At 45.8% G+C, this 17,650-nt stretch overlaps 4 protein-coding genes across 4 annotated transcripts in view; 1 reads left to right on the plus strand and 3 right to left on the minus strand.

The window, feature by feature from the left end:
* KIAA0753 (KIAA0753 ortholog) overlaps positions 1–3,153 on the minus strand; it is a 47,209-nt gene extending 44,056 nt beyond the window's left edge. Inside the window, exons 1-2 of the mRNA XM_016200963.2 lie at positions 3,089–3,153; positions 2,272–2,434 (exon numbers count right to left, since the gene is read on the minus strand). Of these exons, the coding sequence (XP_016056449.2) occupies positions 2,272–2,367 (96 nt within the window). The 5' untranslated portion in view covers positions 2,368–2,434; positions 3,089–3,153. The remainder of the gene's footprint in view (positions 1–2,271; positions 2,435–3,088) is intronic.
* An 847-nt stretch (positions 3,154–4,000) lies between these two features.
* Positions 4,001–7,607, minus strand: LOC148091213 (uncharacterized). The gene is made up of 2 exons (XM_087825940.1): positions 5,853–7,607; positions 4,001–5,804 (listed from the first exon to the last, which is right to left on the minus strand). The coding sequence occupies exons 1-2, from the start codon at positions 7,426–7,428 to the stop codon at positions 4,003–4,005; spliced, it is 3,378 nt and encodes a 1,125-aa protein (XP_087682066.1). The 5' UTR covers positions 7,429–7,607; the 3' UTR covers positions 4,001–4,002.
* A 518-nt stretch (positions 7,608–8,125) lies between these two features.
* TXNDC17 (thioredoxin domain containing 17) lies at positions 8,126–10,819 on the plus strand. The gene is made up of 4 exons (XM_016200966.2): positions 8,126–8,299; positions 8,835–8,916; positions 9,332–9,407; positions 10,023–10,819. Exons 1-4 carry the CDS (start codon positions 8,155–8,157, stop codon positions 10,089–10,091), a joined length of 372 nt encoding a protein of 123 aa, XP_016056452.1. The 5' UTR covers positions 8,126–8,154; the 3' UTR covers positions 10,092–10,819.
* Positions 10,820–11,257: 438 nt separating this feature from the next.
* MED31 (mediator complex subunit 31) lies at positions 11,258–17,545 on the minus strand. The gene is made up of 4 exons (XM_016200964.2): positions 17,460–17,545; positions 16,595–16,672; positions 16,216–16,312; positions 11,258–11,632 (listed from the first exon to the last, which is right to left on the minus strand). Exons 1-4 carry the CDS (start codon positions 17,485–17,487, stop codon positions 11,440–11,442), a joined length of 396 nt encoding a protein of 131 aa, XP_016056450.1. The 5' UTR covers positions 17,488–17,545; the 3' UTR covers positions 11,258–11,439.
* Between the last annotated feature and the right edge of the window lie 105 nt (positions 17,546–17,650).

Raw genomic sequence — 17,650 nt, forward strand, 5'->3', positions numbered from 1 at the left:
AGCACTACCCTTCTGTGTACTAACAGCATATTGTATGCTCCTCTAAAGGTCAACCCAGAAGGCTTTAAGCGGCAACCAGTAAGTTCCTCAACTCCCCAGTTATGGACTTCTGTCCTGTTTCAAACATCAGGTTCCAGCAAGTGACCAATAAAATCCATTACAAGAAATCCCCAAAGTTGCTCCCAGACACACCGCATGGCTACACAGGACCTAAGTCATTTCTCTGACATTCTCTCTTCAGGTCTCCCTGAGATTCTCCATCTGGCAGTTGGGTCACACCTTTTATCCTGCACCTAAGTTCATCTTACTCTAAGCAGTCCACTTACACCTTCTTATGCATTATGCAGGTTTAAGTTTTGTCAGTTTTAATCATAATAGATACAAGCTGTTTTGTTTTTCACTTAGCATAGTCATATTTCCACATTCTCATCATTTTCAGTATTTTTTAAATGTTAACTTCCTGAATTTCATCACTGTACTATGATTATATAAGAAAAGGCCTTGCCCTAGCTGGTTAGGATCAGTGGTTAGAGTGTCAACCCTCAGACTGAAGGGTTCCAGGTTTGATTCTGGCCAAGGGCACATACCTCATTTGCAGACTCAATCCTGGCCCCGGTGGACGCATGCAGGAGGCAACCAATCCATGTCTCTCCCCGCCCCCACCCCTCCCCACCTTCTTCTCTCTCTGAAAAGCAATGGGAAAAATATCCTGGGGTGAGAATTTAAAAAAAGGAAGAAAAGGCCTTGTTTTTAGAAAATACAAATACAAGTACTAAGTAAAAGGGCATCATGTCTGCAACTTACTCAGTTTAGAAAAAATGTGGGGGGAGGAGAAAAAGACAGGGAGGAAGAGAGGGAGGGAAAATGTAATAAAATGTTACCATTTAGGGAAACTGGAAGAGTATCAAGGAATTCTGTGTACTATTCTTTCAACTCTTCTGTCAGTCTGAAATTATGTCAAAATTTTAAAAAGTTTTTTCTTTGTAAACCACAATGAGGTATTATTACATACCCACCAGAAGTTATAATTTTAAAAATTACACCAAATATTGGCAAAGATGTGGAGCAACGGAGGGGCTCTCATTCACTGTTGGTAGGAATGTAAAATGGTAAAACCGCCTTGGAAAAGGTGTGTTGGTTTGTTAAAAAAAATATACACCTACCCTATGACCCAGAGATTTCACTCTCAGGTATTTAAAAACACGCTTACAAAGAGATTTGTACAAGAATGTTCATAGCACCTTCATTTATAATAACCCAAACGAGAAACAGCCCACATGTCCATCAGCTGCAGAATGGACAAACTGAGGCACATTCCTGCTACGGAATATTACTCAGTATTAAAGAGGAACAAACTACCGATACATGGGTGAATCTTAAAAAAATTCTACCCGGTGAAAAAAGCCTCCCACAAAAGAGTACATAGCATATGATTCCATTTATATGAAGTCCTAGAAGAGATGAAATTAATCTGTGGTGGAAAAAAAATCAGAATAGTGGTTGCCTCTGGAGGGTGGGGGGGGATTGACCAGGAAGGGGCATAAAAGAACTTTCTGGGGTAGTGGAAATGATCTGTATCTTGAAAGAGGTATGGGTTACACATGTGTATACATCTGTCTAACTTAAGCAAGTGTGACAAGACATATACATTTCAATGTAATCATTTCAGATGTAAAATTACATCAAAAGAAAAAATGGTAAAGAATGAATTCTAGTATATGATATGCATGCTGAAGTAGTTAGGGTACTTGTGTCTGAAATCTCTGATATACGTCAAAAAATAAGATGGGTTGATGAATGGATTCTAGAGGGATGGAGTGAAGGACAGATATGCAATTAAACAAACACAGTGAAATAGTAATGGAATCGAGGTGTTCACTGTGAAATTCAACTTTGTTGTATATTTGAAGATTTTCATGATACAATGTTGGAGGTAATGACATTTTGGGTACAACGGGGCAAAGTTCAATAAGGAGTGGTTATTAGGTAATATTAGGAAAATTTCTCTGTCAACTTCTTAGGTCTGATAATGGTATTATGGTTAAGTAGAAGAGTTTATTTTTAGGATCAGTATTCTAAAATTTTTAGACATAAAGTGTCATGATATCTGTAACTTACTTTGAAATGGTTCTGCAACAACTTTAGAGAGATGGGTTAGATAAAAAAACATGACAAATTATTACAACTGTTGAAACTAGAAGATTCAAAAGGTGTTCTTGCCCTTTTCTTTCAACTTTTCATTATAAAAATATGAAGGAAAAAATAAACTACCTGGGTCTGAAGTCTCCAGGGGTCACTCCTCCCATCTAGTTGGACACTAGATGCGAGGTTAACACAGGTTGAAGCTGGTCTGCCTGGTCCCATCATGTCAGACAGTGCAGAACAAAAGTGCAAGTCTAGTTATCAGCCAATAGCTCTTCCCCAAAACCATTGCCTAAAATGAAAGAAAGCTACTTTCAGAACAGGCGTCTTCAAACAAAGGGAAAGAATAAGTGAAACACAGGATCATGCTCACATAAGGAGTTCTAGTAGCCCACAGCAACCTTACTAAAAGAGCGAACTTAAGGACAGGTATGTGACAGTTTCTTCCATTTTCAAAAGTATACTTTGAAATTATATTTCCCAAGTGAATAAGAGGACACACAATCTCTTGAGCCCCTTTCAATCCAAATTTCATATATCAAGGGTCTCTAATAAGACATTATTCCAAAAACAGAGTTCCACTATGGTCCACAAGCACTTCCCAGCAGGGCATTTTATAGACATACTTTCTACGTTAATAAGTCCTCAACACTAGTGAAAAAGTAGCCACACTTTACTAGGTAGCTCTAAGGGACATAACTGAACGACTTTAAGTAGACCTCAGGATCAGAATGTCTAGACTTATGCCAGGATCTGCCATTAACTACCGGCATGACCTCTCCAAACCTTCAATTTCCTCCACTTTCCCCGCCCTGGACACAAAGTGGAAATAAAAGACATGAAAGCATTTTGTAAGTTGCTCCCGATTCTGAATGCCTCCTTACAGACACTTCACTATCCCTGCACTCATCATGTGCTTATCACACACTTGTCTCAGGTTATTTACCTATTTCCCAGGTATATGTCTCATCTTCCCAGCTAGACAAGGTTCCTTGAGGGTAAGGGCCTTGTCTTGCTCTTCTCTGATATCTCCCACAACACAGTGCTTTGAGCATAGTAGACAATTTAACTCAACATTTGTTGAATTAAGTTGATTTTCCATAAACTGACTAGTGTTAAATGTACTGGAGAATTTGTTCTCTCAAAGAATCCCATAGTAAATCAATGGGGAAATTCAGGTTATAAAAAAAATCCCTAATTTAACCTTCTGAATAAACCCAACATTTGTATGCTGGATTTGCTTAACGACAGATACATCTGAAGGAATATAAAGGCAGTTGTCCAAGAGTCCTTACTCCTATGGCTGCAGAAACATGATCAAAAAACAAAAGATGGGAGGAAGCACATGAGTGAGGTAATCCCAACTGGCTTGGTATCACCACAGTTCAGGGACTGGAGCCACAGAATGGGGGAGTCTGCAGAACGGGGGCCAGGGCAACTGCATGCAACTTTTATGTGGTTAACAATTTCCCCCAGGACTCCAAAGGCCTAATAATCCATTCTCTACCAGGAAAAAAGCTAGGTGATCCCCACAGTTCCAGGATACCTCGAGTGATGCCACACACACACACACACACACACACACACACACACACAGTCCGGGGACACCCATCCCCAAACTTCCCCTGTACAAAGTCCTGGGACACCTCTCTCTCTGAAACCTGTCTCTTTCCAACTGCTCCAGGAAACGTCCCAATTTGTTACCACACATCATACCATAGGACTTCTCTACACCGAATCTCCCCTCCATCCTGAGACACCCCTACAGCCTGTGCCTTCATCCACAGCCCAGGAAAAATCTCCCCCCAAACTGTTCCCTCCCAAAAAGTCCCAGGACCCCCCACTCGTTCCCTACGTATACTACTGCAAAGCCCCCCTCAATCTGTCCTCCCACATACAATTTCCTCCCAAACTGTCCCCCCTCACTCTGGTTCCAGACACTCCTCCAGTCTGCCTCCTCCCTCTCTGCTGTGGGTGATCTCTGAAAAGGCCAATGTCTGTTTCTTCCCTTGAAACTGGGGACACTTCCACAGCTTCACCCACCCCCACAGGCATTCTTGTCCCTGACACTCCTGGCACATTCTCATAGTCTGTTTCTTCCCCCACAGACCTTGAGCAGCTCCACAACCTGGTCCCATGCCCATGGGTGTAAGACATCCGTGCTGCCTGGCTCCTCCCTGCCAGCCCCAGGATACTTCTACCTCCCCTCTCCTGCCCTGAAGCCCCAGGTCCCTCTGCAGACTGTCTCCTCACCACAGTGAGGCCCGAGACAGCAGCATTCGTTTCTTCTCCTGTGGACCCCATCACCCACATCGCAGCAGGCATGTGCCCTGCCATGGGAACTCCTCCACCTGCAAGCACCCCCAAAGACAGAGGCACCCTCACAGCCTCAGGGACTATTCCATTGGGTCTCCTTCTCCACAGGCCTGAGACACCATCAGAACCAGTCTCCCTGTCAGCAGGCCCTGAAGCCCTGGCAGCAGTGGGCCTCTCAGGGGCCGGTCTCCTTTCCGATACACCTGAGACATCCCCTGAGCTACTACCACCCACCACCAGCCCAAGAACGCTAGCAGCCGTGGGCACTCCCACAGCCATGGAAACTCCAGCAGCCACAGGCATCTCAGCAGTCTGTCTTCTTCCTGATAAGGCCAAGAGACCCCCAGAGAGTGTCTCCTCCCCCACAGTCATGGATACCCCTGCAGTCTGTCTCCCTCCCGACAAGCCTGAGATGCTTCCAGGGCCCAGCTTCTCCCCTGTAGGCCCAAGCATCCTGGCAGTGGTGGGCATCACCACCCTTGTGGGAGCCTTGGCACCTGCAGGTCCTTGCACTCTCTCTCTCTCTCCACACAAGCTTGAGACACCTCCAGAACCGGACTCCTCCTGCACAGGCCCAGGTGCCCTGGGAGCCACAGACACCCCACCAGCTGTGGACACCCCTGCAGTCACTGGTACTCCTGCAGTCTGTCTCCTTCCTGCCAAGTGTGAGAAACCTCCAGAGCCAGTCTCCACCCCCAGAGGACAGGGCACCCAAGCAGCAGTGGGCACCTCGGCAGCCACAGGAACCCTGGCACTCTGTCTCCTTCCCCAAGATCTTGGGACACCCCCAGAGCCAGTCTCCTCCCCAATAAGCCCAGGTACCTCAGGAGCCAGAGCAACCCTGTCAGTCACGGAAACCCCGGGAACCTGTCTCCTTCCCCACAACCCTGGGAACGCCGCAGAACCAGCATTCTCTCTCACAGCAAACAGTTCCTCAGAAGCCGCAGGCACCCCTGAAGCCACGGGTATTCTAGCAGTGTGAACTCTTTCCCACAGGTTCAAGACGTTTCTAGAGCTGATAGCTGGACACACAGGGCCAGACACCCACACAGCGGCAGGCACCCTTCCAGACCCAGGCACACCCAGAGCTGTGGGGACCCCGGCAGGGGCACACCTGTCCTTGGGCATGCCTGGTGCCTCAGACATCTCTACTGTCTCAGACAAGCCCACAGCCTGTCTCCTCCTGCACAGACATGAAACATCCCTATATCCTGCCTCTTGATAAAAAGACCCGGGTACCCCTAAAGCTGTAGGCACCAGAGCCTCTTGCTCCCCACCAGCCTGCCTCCTTTCCCACAGATTCAGGACATTCTCACAGCACGTCTCCTCCCCAACTACCCCTGGCACTGCATCAGCCAGACACACCCCCAGAGCCTGCTGCCTGTCACACAGGCCTGGGATGCCACCACAACCTTCTCCTGTGGCTCCTGGTACCACCCCAGCCTGAGACACACCCACAGGCTGGTCTGTTCCCCACAGACCAGAGACACTCCCATAGCCTGCCCCCTTCCCCAAAGCCCTAGGTACTCCCATAGCCTGTCCTACACTCCAAAGGCCTGGAGCACCCCCGGGACCTGCCTCCTGCTCATCAGGACCAGATACCTCTGCAGTCTGGGCAGCTTCCCATGAGCCTGGGTCACCCGCAGAGCCTGTCTCTGCCCACACAGCCTGTCCCCTTTCCCTGAATCCTGGGTCACCACCACACCTAGTTTCCTCTTCAACAGCACAAGGTACCCCTACAGGCTGTCTGGTGCCCCACAAGTCAGGGATGCCCCCAGGGCCTGTTTCCTCCAAAGCTTGTCTCCTCCGCCATATGCCTGGAGCACCCACAGAGGCAGTTTCCTTCTCCACAGCTCTGGGGGCCTCCACCGCCTGTCCCCCGCCCCATAAGGTGTCCCCACAGACGGCCTCTTGTGCGGGAGCCCCAGGCGCCTGTACTGGACGCCCTCCCCCCCACACACCTGGCGCACTCCCACCGCCTGCCTCTCCCTCCACAGCCTCAGGCCACCCCGGGGCCCCAGGCACCCCCACAGCCGGTGCTGTTCCCCAAGGGCCTGGGGCACCGGCACAGCCTCCCTCCGCCACAGTCCCGGGCACCCCCTCAGCCTGCCCTCCCCCCAGCAGGTGTGGGGCCATCCCAGAACCTATCTCCACAGCCCCAGGCACCCCCTCAGGGGGCACCCTCGCAGCCTGTCCCGGCCCGCACAAGCCGGGGGGCCTCTCACGACCTGCCCCGAGGGCAGCAGCTGTAGCCCCGTCTGAGGCCTGGGGGGCCGCCCTAAGCCGTCCTTCCACCCACGGTCCGGTGAGGCCGCCGCGGCTGGTCTCCACCCAGGAAGCTCGCCCAGGTACACCCCTTTCCACGGGCCCCTGCCCGGCAGGGACGGGATGGAGCTCGACTCGGCTGCCTTCCCCACACCCTGCAGCGGCCCTCATCGCCTGCACCTTCAGCCACAGCTCCAGGATGCTCTCGTGCCCCGCGGAGCCCGGGCGGCCCTTTCCCTCACAGCCGCGGGGACTCCGGTGGGCCGCCTGCGCCTCCTCCCCAGTGCCGGTCACCCACACGGACCCGGCGGGCCCCACCACCTGGGGCTCCCCCACGGCCCCGTTCACCCACACGGCCCCGGGGTCCCCCGCGGCCTCAGCGGAGCCTGCAGCGCCAGGCGTCCTCCCAGCCGCGCCCGCCCCTGCGGCCTCCACTGCCTCCGCCGCTCGTCTTTCCCCGGGTGGCTGCCGACGGTCCCGCGGCCTCTCCGCACTCACACAGCGCGTCCCCCACACCGCGGGCCTCGCCCGGCGCCTGGCTCCGCGGCCCCGGGACATCCCTGCGGCCCATCTCTTCCCCCTCGGCCGCCGAGCTCCGCGCCCGGCCCTGCAGGGCCCCCCACGGCGGCCCGGCGGCGGCATCCCCGCGGCTCGCCCGCCCCTGCGCAGCCCGGGCGCGGCCCCGCGGCAGGTCGCCCGGCTCATCGCTCGAGGGCAATTCCCATCGTCCCCCACGCAGGCCGGGCGCCCGGCTCCCGGCGCCGCTCCGCACTCGCTCTCACACACCCAGCTCCCGCCACGCAGCCCGACTTCCTCCCCGGCCCCCTCGACCCCAAAGCCCAGGCGGGAGGGTAGGTAATTAGGGGCGACGAGCAGCAGGATCAGCCCTGGGGCAAGGTCTCCCCTCCCCCAGGCCCATGACTCCTAAGGCGGCTCCCCAGAATCCCCCAACCCCGCGGGTGCCCACCCGGCCGGAGGCGGCGGAGCGCTGCTACTGGGAAGCGGGCGGGAGGGGGGGGGCCTCAATTAGGCCTGGCTTCCGGCCGCTCGCCCAGTCGCCATAGCAACAGGCGCGGGGCGGCCTGGGAGCCGTTGGGGCTAGCGAGCCACCTGAAGGCCCTAGGGCTGCAAAGCGTCAGGTTCTGCAGCCATTGTAGACGCGGCTGGGGCTGAGCCCAGGTCAGGGCAGAAGCCTGGGTTTCGGAATGGAACCAGAATGGGAAGATCGGAGCAACGGGCGCAGAAAGGCGGTACGAAGGAGTTCTGGCCCTCCGAGCCCCCTGTAGCACCCAAGCCCCGTGGGCTCCCTGCGGCGCCAGGTCTCCTAGCGCACCCGGAAACGGGCCCGCCCCGCCCCACGCGGGGCCCCGCCTCTAGGCGGTGCCGCCCCGCGCCTCCCCGGGCGGCCCGCAGTCCCGGGAGCGCTCTCCGATGGCCCCGTACGAGGAGGTGAGTGTGTCCGGCTTCGAGGACTTCAGCCGAGCTGTGGAGCAGCACAAAGGCAAGACCATTTTCGCCTACTTTACCGGTTCTAAGGACGCCGACGGGAAAAGCTGGTGCCCCGACTGCGCGCTGGGTGAGGCCGGGATTCGGGGCTGCTGCCTAGAGAACGTGGCAGGAAGGCCAAGGCTCTGGCCAGAGAGCGGAATTGAGAAGAGGCAGAGGAAGGAGTCTTACTCACGGAGAGCCGCAGGGCTATGAGCTGGCATCTTGCCTCCTTTTCCCACCCTGTCCCTTTCTCTCCTGTTAAGCCCATCCCCACCCAAGAGTGCTTTCTACCATTCGACCCATATAATCTTGAAATCTAGTCCTTTAAAACTTCTCACTCACTCAGTATAATTAGTGTCTTACTGGGGACAGTCAGCAAATGTTTATGCCTTTCATTATTCTGGGTGCTGGGGTGTGGGGACAAATCAGGACTGGGATTTAGTTACCCTTGAAGTGGCTCTCAAATCAGAGTCCCTGGCTTCTGTTAACCTCGTCAGTTAACTGCAGGTTAAAGTCTGAGTTCTTAGCAACACCGAGGGGCGGGGTGGGGAGAGGGACACTGTTTAGCAGTGCCTGATTGTAGAGCTGATGTGTAATTATTTTATATCAACTTTTTTTTAAAGCCGAACCAGTCGTACGAGAGGGACTGAAGCATATTTGTGAAGGATGTGTGTTCATCTACTGCCAAGTAGGAGAAAAACCTTAGTAAGTAGCAATATATACTCATTTCCCAGACATGCACTAGACTTTTGCAAACAGGCAGGAAGGGCCTGGGAACTCAGGTTCTATGTATAAGGTACACTCGGATAAGTCAAGCAATTAGGAAGCTATTAAGTACAAATTAAAATTTTGAATGTTCAGCCACTTGTATTAGAAGGATAATTCAATGAATTTGGCCTGGTGTTAGTTCAGAACTTAACTGTCTTTACATTTATTTTACATCTTAATCACACTTTAAATGAAAACTTTTACACAGGGGAATAAGTGACAGTCCTCAAGTTTTAAATGTTTACAACTAAAGCAATGATTACTAAAAGATTAAATGTAGGAATATATCCAGTATTAAACAAAATGTAAGGAAGTAAATGTTTCTCATGATCACTTTTTCTTTTCGAAATAGTTGGAAAGATCCAAATAATGACTTCAGAAAAAACCTGAAAATAACTGCAGTGCCTACACTACTTAAATATGGAACAGTGAGTATCTTTCTTCAGCTCTTTTGGGGCTACAATTCGCCCTGTCAAAACTCTTTTGACTTGTTCTGGATTCAGATGTGGAAAGGTCTTGACATTTCATCCCAAGTATCACATTGCTGTTCAGAGTGCATTTGTCCATCCTCTATGGCCAATCCCAATAAACTCTCAGTAATGTAAGTATCTAAATATTACATCTTTTTCACGCTTTTTAAAAGCTATTAATTTAAAATTTTAGCTGCTCAATAAAGTTGGTTTACATGATTTCTTAAACACTGGCATCAATGGTTGTTTTCCATTTAACCCGTAATTCTGGTTGAAAAGAAAGGGCCCCTCTAGTCATGGCCCTGGGATTCTAAATTAAAGAGTTCAGGGCAAGGGGATGGCATTGGGCTTGCTGTCTCCTGTTTTAGTCTGTTTTGAGCCAAGTATTTTAATGATTCATCTTAAAGCAAATATCTTAACTGTTTCATAAAACTTGTTACAACTAGTTGAAAGTTTCTGAATGGCATAATTTTTGGTTCCAAGATTTCTGTCATTCAAGGCTGAACAACTCTATCCTGTCCTAATAACATTTTTGTAGCAGTGGGTCACAATTTGACTGTTCTTCTCTTACAGCCTCAAAAACTGGTAGAATCGGAATGTCTTCAGGCCAACCTCGTGGAGATGTTGTTCTCTGAAGATTAAGATTTGATTATGACAATTGTGTCTTGATTTCCTGATTTGCTCTAGTATAAAAGAAACTGCATGCTTGCTTTGAATTCATGTTAGACATAAATAAATGATGTAAAAAAACTGGCATGTCTAAACAACAGAGTGCTATAAAATGCTCGTGCCTCTCAGTTTGTTTATAACATATGGATAGCTTTAAGATAAAGGTAAAATAAGTCTTCAGGAGTGGTAGTAATAGCACAGAGGAATGTATTACTGGAGGTTATAGAAATATCTGAAAGCCCCTAATAGTGAGTAGATAGCTTCCAAATCTCTAAATGAATTAGGATCTTTTACCTTAAATTCCATGAATTTACAAAGAATTGTTATTCCTAAAATACCTTCTTGGCTTTAGAATTTAGAACTTAACCTAACCACTGAAGGAAAGCACAGCACATCTAATCCAGCCCCCACTTCAAGCAGGCAGCTGTTTTACATCTGTCTGAGTACTACTTGGGAAGAGATGAGTAGCAGGGGGCCAGAGGCAATATAACCTAGCCGTAGGAAGGACTCAACCTGTGAGTCAGTCACTCTCTGGTTACCACTTACTAGTAGTATAACCATAGGCAAGTTACTTAACCTGTCTAAACCTCAGTCTCCTTTTGAACAAAGATTGTTCTGAGACTAAAACGAAAATGCAGTTAAGCACTTAACACAGTGCCTGGTTTGTGGTGTCTTCCAAATAAATGTTAGCTTTACCAAATAAGCACGAGTACTTGAGGTACCTCATCTTTGTTCTAGTCTAAGGTCAAGAGTCCAATTATTTAACTACCAATCTCCCTACCATCACTAGGTCAGCGACATACCAATGATTCTTCTATAAAAGCTCTCGCAAAGCAAGTTAGTGATACAGGTATGTCCTCCTCTCCTGCAGAACTTAAGAAACCTTATGCTGGTCCTGCTCAGTGATTTAAAGAGGTCATTGACTCCATTCCTTAGGTATGTAGATAAGGAAGAGTCAATGACTCTATTATGTAGATAAGAAGGGTAGGTAGCTGATCTGAGGGACAGTAAGGTTCCAGGAGATGCACTTACCCTTTGCCCCATCCACACTGCCTCCTTAAATTGGTCTAAAGCACCAAATGTTTCTGTTCAGTTGATTGTGTTAAATACTAATAAAAACTTACAAATCCAGAGGGAAGTCAAAGAACAGTTTTGGTTTAACAGAAATAATCTATTAACAATAAAAAGTTAGTTGGATTAAATAGCACACTCAAGGTACTAAGTGCTACCACAATAAAAGTAGGTAAGATGAGTCTTTTTTGGTCTTCACTGTACAAAAGCAATATATACAGTCTTAGGAGCCTGGTCTGGATCCAGCTTTTCATTTTCCTGATGTGTTATTTTGCTGTTGCTGCTCTGCCAGGGCTTGCTGAAGGCGCATCCGCTTCCGGGAATAGTGCTGCCAGTGCAGAATTTGCTGCTCATCAATAAATTTCGCACACTGAGCATTCACCAGCTCCTTGCGGAAGTGTTCGTACTGGAGTAGTTCTAACATGTGTAAACACTGAGGGTACCTGGGTTTAAGTTTATAAATTAGTGATCGGCATAACTGAAGTCAATAACGCCAAGTTCTAATCAGTTATTCATATAAAAATGATCTTGTAGCCTACAATTTCTGAAACATTAACTTAGTACACTTTGGTAACATCGAGTTCTTTTTTTCCTGCTTAGGCAAAGAAGCTAGTGATCAGAAGTCAGCATTAAGCAAAATTTTCAAAAGTGAGAAAACTTAAGTTCAGGAAGATTAAGTAACTTGCCCAAGACCATTCAATAACTGGTCATTGGAGTCAACATTTGGGGGCAAATCATGCTATTCTAATCTGGCGGTTTCCAAGGTGAGGAATAGGAACACTTTTAATTTTAGTAAGTATGTGTTTAATTGATAGCTTGGTTTTCCATCAATAATGATAAAAAGACAACTTTTAAAAAGTGAGTCAATTTCAGAAAGAACTATGCACAAATTTTCCATGGAGATACGGAATTCTGAAATTATGCCTACTTAAGACTGAGCAAAGATAGAAATAAATATACTGTGGATAAAGAGCCAAATTTCTGGCTATCATAAAAAGAGACAGATGAAGAAACAGGAAAGACAAGAATGAACCCTGTTATTGAGCAGGAATTGAAAACAGCAGTATGAACTCATGACTTTACACAGACATAGAAATAGACATAGATTATGTGTTCTTAGTTTGTGTGCTGAGAGGGCCTAGGAACAATGACGCTGGTACCAACAAGCACACTTACTACCCAATTCATAGGTTTTAAATAGCATTTTCCAGGGTTCTTTGGAGAAATGGCTGATTCCAGGACTAAGGCAGGGAACATACAAGATGGACCTAGAATATTATGTAGTACCAAAGAAAAGTGCTCAAAAAGTTAAGGGGACATATCAAAAATACTCGAGACAATTTGAAGGGGCTCCTAATGGCCATATCTGGAATCACTGGAGCAAGCGAATATATAATTATAATCCACAAAATAAAAATAAGATTCCAAAAGTCCATACTATATACTCATGCAACTTTTTTAAGTGAATAAATAAATTGGGAACAAGGGAATATTCCTTCCTTACAACTGAATTCCAGCTAATAAATGTAGAAAGGATGGTGGAATTAGAGTTAGAAAATCACCACAGTAAAGATTCTTTGAGGCAAGTTATCTTCAATAGATACCAAAATTGCCCGGCTGGGCGTGGCTCAGCGGTTGAGCATCGACCTAGGATCCAGGAGATCAGGGTTCGATTCCCGGTCAGGGCGCATGCCCGGGTTGCGGGCTCACAGCCAATCAATGACTCTCTCATCACTGATGTTTCTATCTCTCTCTCTCCCCCTTCCTTTCCTCTCTCTGAAATCAATAGATACATTTAAAAAAAAAAAAAAATACTAAAATTAGTGGATAAAAGTATGATATGAAACAAGACATCATAGTTTCAAAGTATTTCCTCACAAAGCATTTATTAAATAGAAAAAATAGTAACGTGATATGGAGAAAACTGGCAGCTACCACTTCAACCAAGTGATCAAAATTAACATTACCAGTGGTGGGTAAATTGACTTCCTGTGACTCCTGATACACCTAGAAGGATACAGCATCATTTCTGTGTCACAGTCATGGGGGGGGAGAACCAATGAATTCAGATCAAAGGAAACTAAGGCATAAGACAAAACGCAGCATATGAGCCTTGAATGGATACTGTACCAGACATAGGACATTAGTAAGACAGCCTGCAAAATTTGAAATCTGTAGATGAGATAACAAAGTTAGATAGTATATTAATGTTAATGTTCTGATTTTGATCATTGTACTGTGGTTATATAAGATGTTAACATTTAGAATATATGGGTGAGCCCGGCCGGGCGTTGCCCAGCAGTTGAGCGTCGACCTAGGATCCAGGCGATCGGGGTTCAATTCCCGGTCGGGGCACATGCCCGGGTTTCGGGCCAGCCAATCAATGACTCTCTCATCATTGATGTTTCTATCTCTCTCTCTCCCTCTCCTTTCCTCTCTCTGAAATCAAAAAGATATATTAAAAAGAAAAAAAAAGAATAATATATGGATGAATATACAAGGATTCTCTTTACTGTTTTTCCATGCTGTTTTGTAAGTGAAATTATTTTGAATAGAAAAGACATCAAATTTAAATGAGTAAATAAAAAACATCAAATCATATAGGGAGTACACAGAGCCAAAACTGTGTAAGTGGTACAAATGACTAAAATTTGGAAAACCATATACTACAGCAGTGCTTCTCAAATTTTAATATGTACATGAATCACTTCTTGAAATGCAGATCTGATTTAGTAGGTCTGTGGTGGGGCCTAAGCTCTGCATTTCTAACAAGCTCCTAAGTAATAGCAATACTGCTGGTCTGAGGACCACACTGAGTAGTAGGGCCCAATACCATGCTGTCCTTCCAAGATATTATAGGTTTGCTATCTACACTCCAGATACACAGTTGCTTGTAACTGTTGGTTGCTAAGCCTAGAATGCCCTACCCTCACCTACCCTAGCTATTTCTTTTTCATGAAGGCACCTTCATGAAAAGACCTGGGTCATATACCAGCTCTGCAATTCACCAGCTGGGTGGCCTTGAACAAGGTACTTAACCTCTCTGAAGTTTAGTTTCTTCATCTGTAAAATAATGTGACAACTAAGAATGGTCTCAAGTAGCATCTAAAAGTCAATAACTAAATTTAGACACAGTGATCTTTTATCAAACTTGTTGAAGGACAAGTTTGCTCCCCCCCCCTCCAGTTCCCCCTCCAAAGATAATGCTCAGAATACATAAATGATACAATGAGGAATTATGATTAATTTGACAGGCTACAATTATAGCATTAACAAGATGATACAAAAGAAAAGCTATGCATTTAGATTTTTAAATAGTAAACAAGACGCAAATAAAGAACTCAATAGCGTTAATGAAAATAAAAACTGAAGGATTTTAGTTGACATAAAGCTCCCAGGAAATCAACAATGTGAATCCTTCCTCCCTCCAGTCTTCCCTCCAAAGATAATGTAAACTTAGGTTGAAGTACTAGAAGTATAATGTCCAAATGAAGAAAAAAGTGCTATTTGGTCCACTGCACCCTTACATCTGAAGGTCTGTGTTTAGTTCTTGGCTGAGTAAGATAAGGCATATTTGCAAAATATCTGAAGGAGGACACAAGAAATGGCTTCAAGTAGTTAGTAGCTAGAACTCTGATTATAAAAAACTTTCCAATCTTTAAATGTTGGCAACTATTAAAATAACAAAATCCTTGTGAGGACTGAATGATATGCCAACAAGGGTTAATTTGCAACCTCTCTTGAATTTAAATATCTGAAGGGCCCTTGCCCCAATAGGGCAGAGACTGGTTCTAGATTAATTCAGGGACAAAACTGGGAACATGGATTGACGTTACATAGAGGTATATAATATCACAATATAGGGAAGAACTTTGTAGCATCTAGTTAACAGTGGAATTGGCTGTCCCCAAATGGAGCAATATCGGCTCAATGGAAACCTCTAGCCATAGTGTAGATGACCATCTCAGCAATGCTGTGGATGAAACTGAGTCTCTAAGTCCACATACATACATGTTGCAATCTAATAAAAAAGTGTTTTCTGTGGATTATTAAGTGAATAAGTGGTTGTTTATAAACAGCAAGTAAGGGTACAAAGGGTCCCTTACTGGCAACTTCGTGAATCAGCTATTCGACATAGATGAGAAGTGACTTGGATAAAAATTTGAAACATTTCCCTCTCAAACTTTTGTGTGTTTAGGAAAAAAAACCAAAAAGTTTTATTACTGCTTTTTGACTAGCTAGTTAAGACAAAGCAGAGGTGTGAATTCAGTTCATTTTTTACCATTAAAAAGGAATAGGTTTGTGATTATAATATGCTTCTTGCAGTTTAGTAACCATTAAAATGACAGCATCTTTTGCACAACATAAATGTGTGTATGTGTGTATATACATATATATATATACTTTTTTTAATGAGCACAGTACTCGGCAAATAAGAGGCCCTAAAAAAGACAGTGGCTATTAAGAACTCAGGTAAGGTTACCTCCTCCAGAAAACATCCTTACAAGTACCCCTTTTTACGTTCTTAAATTTTTAACCTATTGGCTATGTTCCTGCATTTATAGACTGTGGGTTCCTTGGGGTCAGAAAACCAGTGAGATGGGTTGAGAGGTACAAGATAAGGTCAGATAAGACAGAACCAGATCACGTGAACTTTAGCTCAAGAAAAGAGACTGAGTTTTATTCTGCATGCAATAGGAAGCCATTGAAAGATTCTAAGAAAGAAAGTAACATATTGATTTACATTTTTAAGAGATAAATTTGGCTTCTGTGTAAAGAACTGTTTTGCTTTGTTTGTCTGGGGGTGGGGAGAAGAAAGGTAACAGTGAAAGCAGAGATAACCAGCTAGTAGATTACTGCAATAATCCAAGTTAGAGATGAGTGTGTCTCATAAAGTGGTCGTAAAAGAAGTAGAGAGATTCAAAATATATTTTTTCCAATGTGAAACTAAGAAGTCTGTTAAATATCAGTGTTCTGGAGTATAATAAAGTATATACATATTTAGGACTATAAAAATTAAACTTACTTTAGATACTTGGCATATTCTGGTTCTTTCCAGTAAAGCAAGTACTTAAGATAATTAACAAAAGCTTTGTCTTTGAAGTAACCTCTTTGGGCAAGAACTGAAAGGCATAAAAAAAAAAAATACATCTGTAGAGCAAACCAATCCATGAACTGCTGATTTGTGACTCCTAACATAAAGAATTTACTTACATAACATCCCCACTACCAACACACAATGAAATCAAAAAACAAGTCCCAGTTTGCTCAATTATATATATACCAGTTTAAGTACAGCAGTAATTCCGTTCAATTGAGAATGTATAAAAGCAGACACTAATATGAATTGCAACTTGTCTGTCAGAAATCATTAACTCCATTCAATGAGGTGCTCAACAACTTACAATTAAGGTAATTTGGGTTAGCTAAACACTGCACAAATTCCAACTCCAACTGAAACCGAAGTCGATTTCCAGCATCATCTAGGAGAGAAGATAGCAAAAATCATCCAAAATAAAGGTCACCTTATATAATACTGATTTGTAGAAAGAAAACAGCAGTAAAGAAACATGACTAATGCTGAGATACATTTCTACATGAAGAGCTGGTGACGGTTTTTCTAAACTGGATGTGAGAGGAGATTAACCTTCCTTACAAGGGTAAGAAAAGAAAAGCTCTGATTAAAATGACTTAAGCTTCTCTAAAGAGAAGTCATCAGAGAAAACAAGAACACACAGAAGGCAGGATATTTATCACTTGTGAGCCACTATGCAGAGATTTTAACAGTGATCCCTGGGTAACTGGTAAAAACTATGCATTCCCCTATTTTAATAATGCGTTACAATGTTAATGTGATCAGGTCAAGCAAATGCTAAGCGAACGTTAAATCAATCCGAAACAAAGTTTAAAATTCAAGCTGAAAAAGAGACCGGCGTGTGTGCAAAATCAGAGAGCGCGTCGATGAAATTTCAAACTTATGAAAGTTCATTTGAGACGCAGAAAACAAATGGAACTCCTCTCGCCCACGCGAGGAAGCCCATAGGGTCGGTGTTGAACTAGCAAGTAAGGGAAAAGGGTCTGCGAACAAACCAGACTCTGAAAAGGCCGAACTACCTTCGCCTTCCCCACGGCTACCAGAGCCCTCGCGCCTCCCGTCCGAATTCTAACCCCGCTGAGAGGCCGGCGAGGAGTCCCGCGGGGAAGCGGGAGGAGGTGTCGGGCCCGGGATAGGCCAGTTCGCGAAGACGCAAGGCTCCGAGGGCTACTGACCTGTCTCCATAGCGACAGCCGCGGCCATCACAAGCAAAGAAGCCAAGTCGCCACCAACCCCACACTGCAACTGCCGGGAGTGGCGGAGGAGGTTCCGGAAGCCGCAGCTCCGCCTTCCTGTCGCGGGGCAGTGTGGGATGCGGGGGCGGGCACAGCCTGGCGTGGGAGCGGGAGGCTCCGCCCATCCTGGG

This window comes from Miniopterus natalensis, chromosome 17, assembly GCF_054644295.1.
Source record: "Miniopterus natalensis isolate mMinNat1 chromosome 17, mMinNat1.hap1, whole genome shotgun sequence".
Lineage (NCBI taxonomy): Eukaryota > Metazoa > Chordata > Mammalia > Chiroptera > Miniopteridae > Miniopterus > Miniopterus natalensis.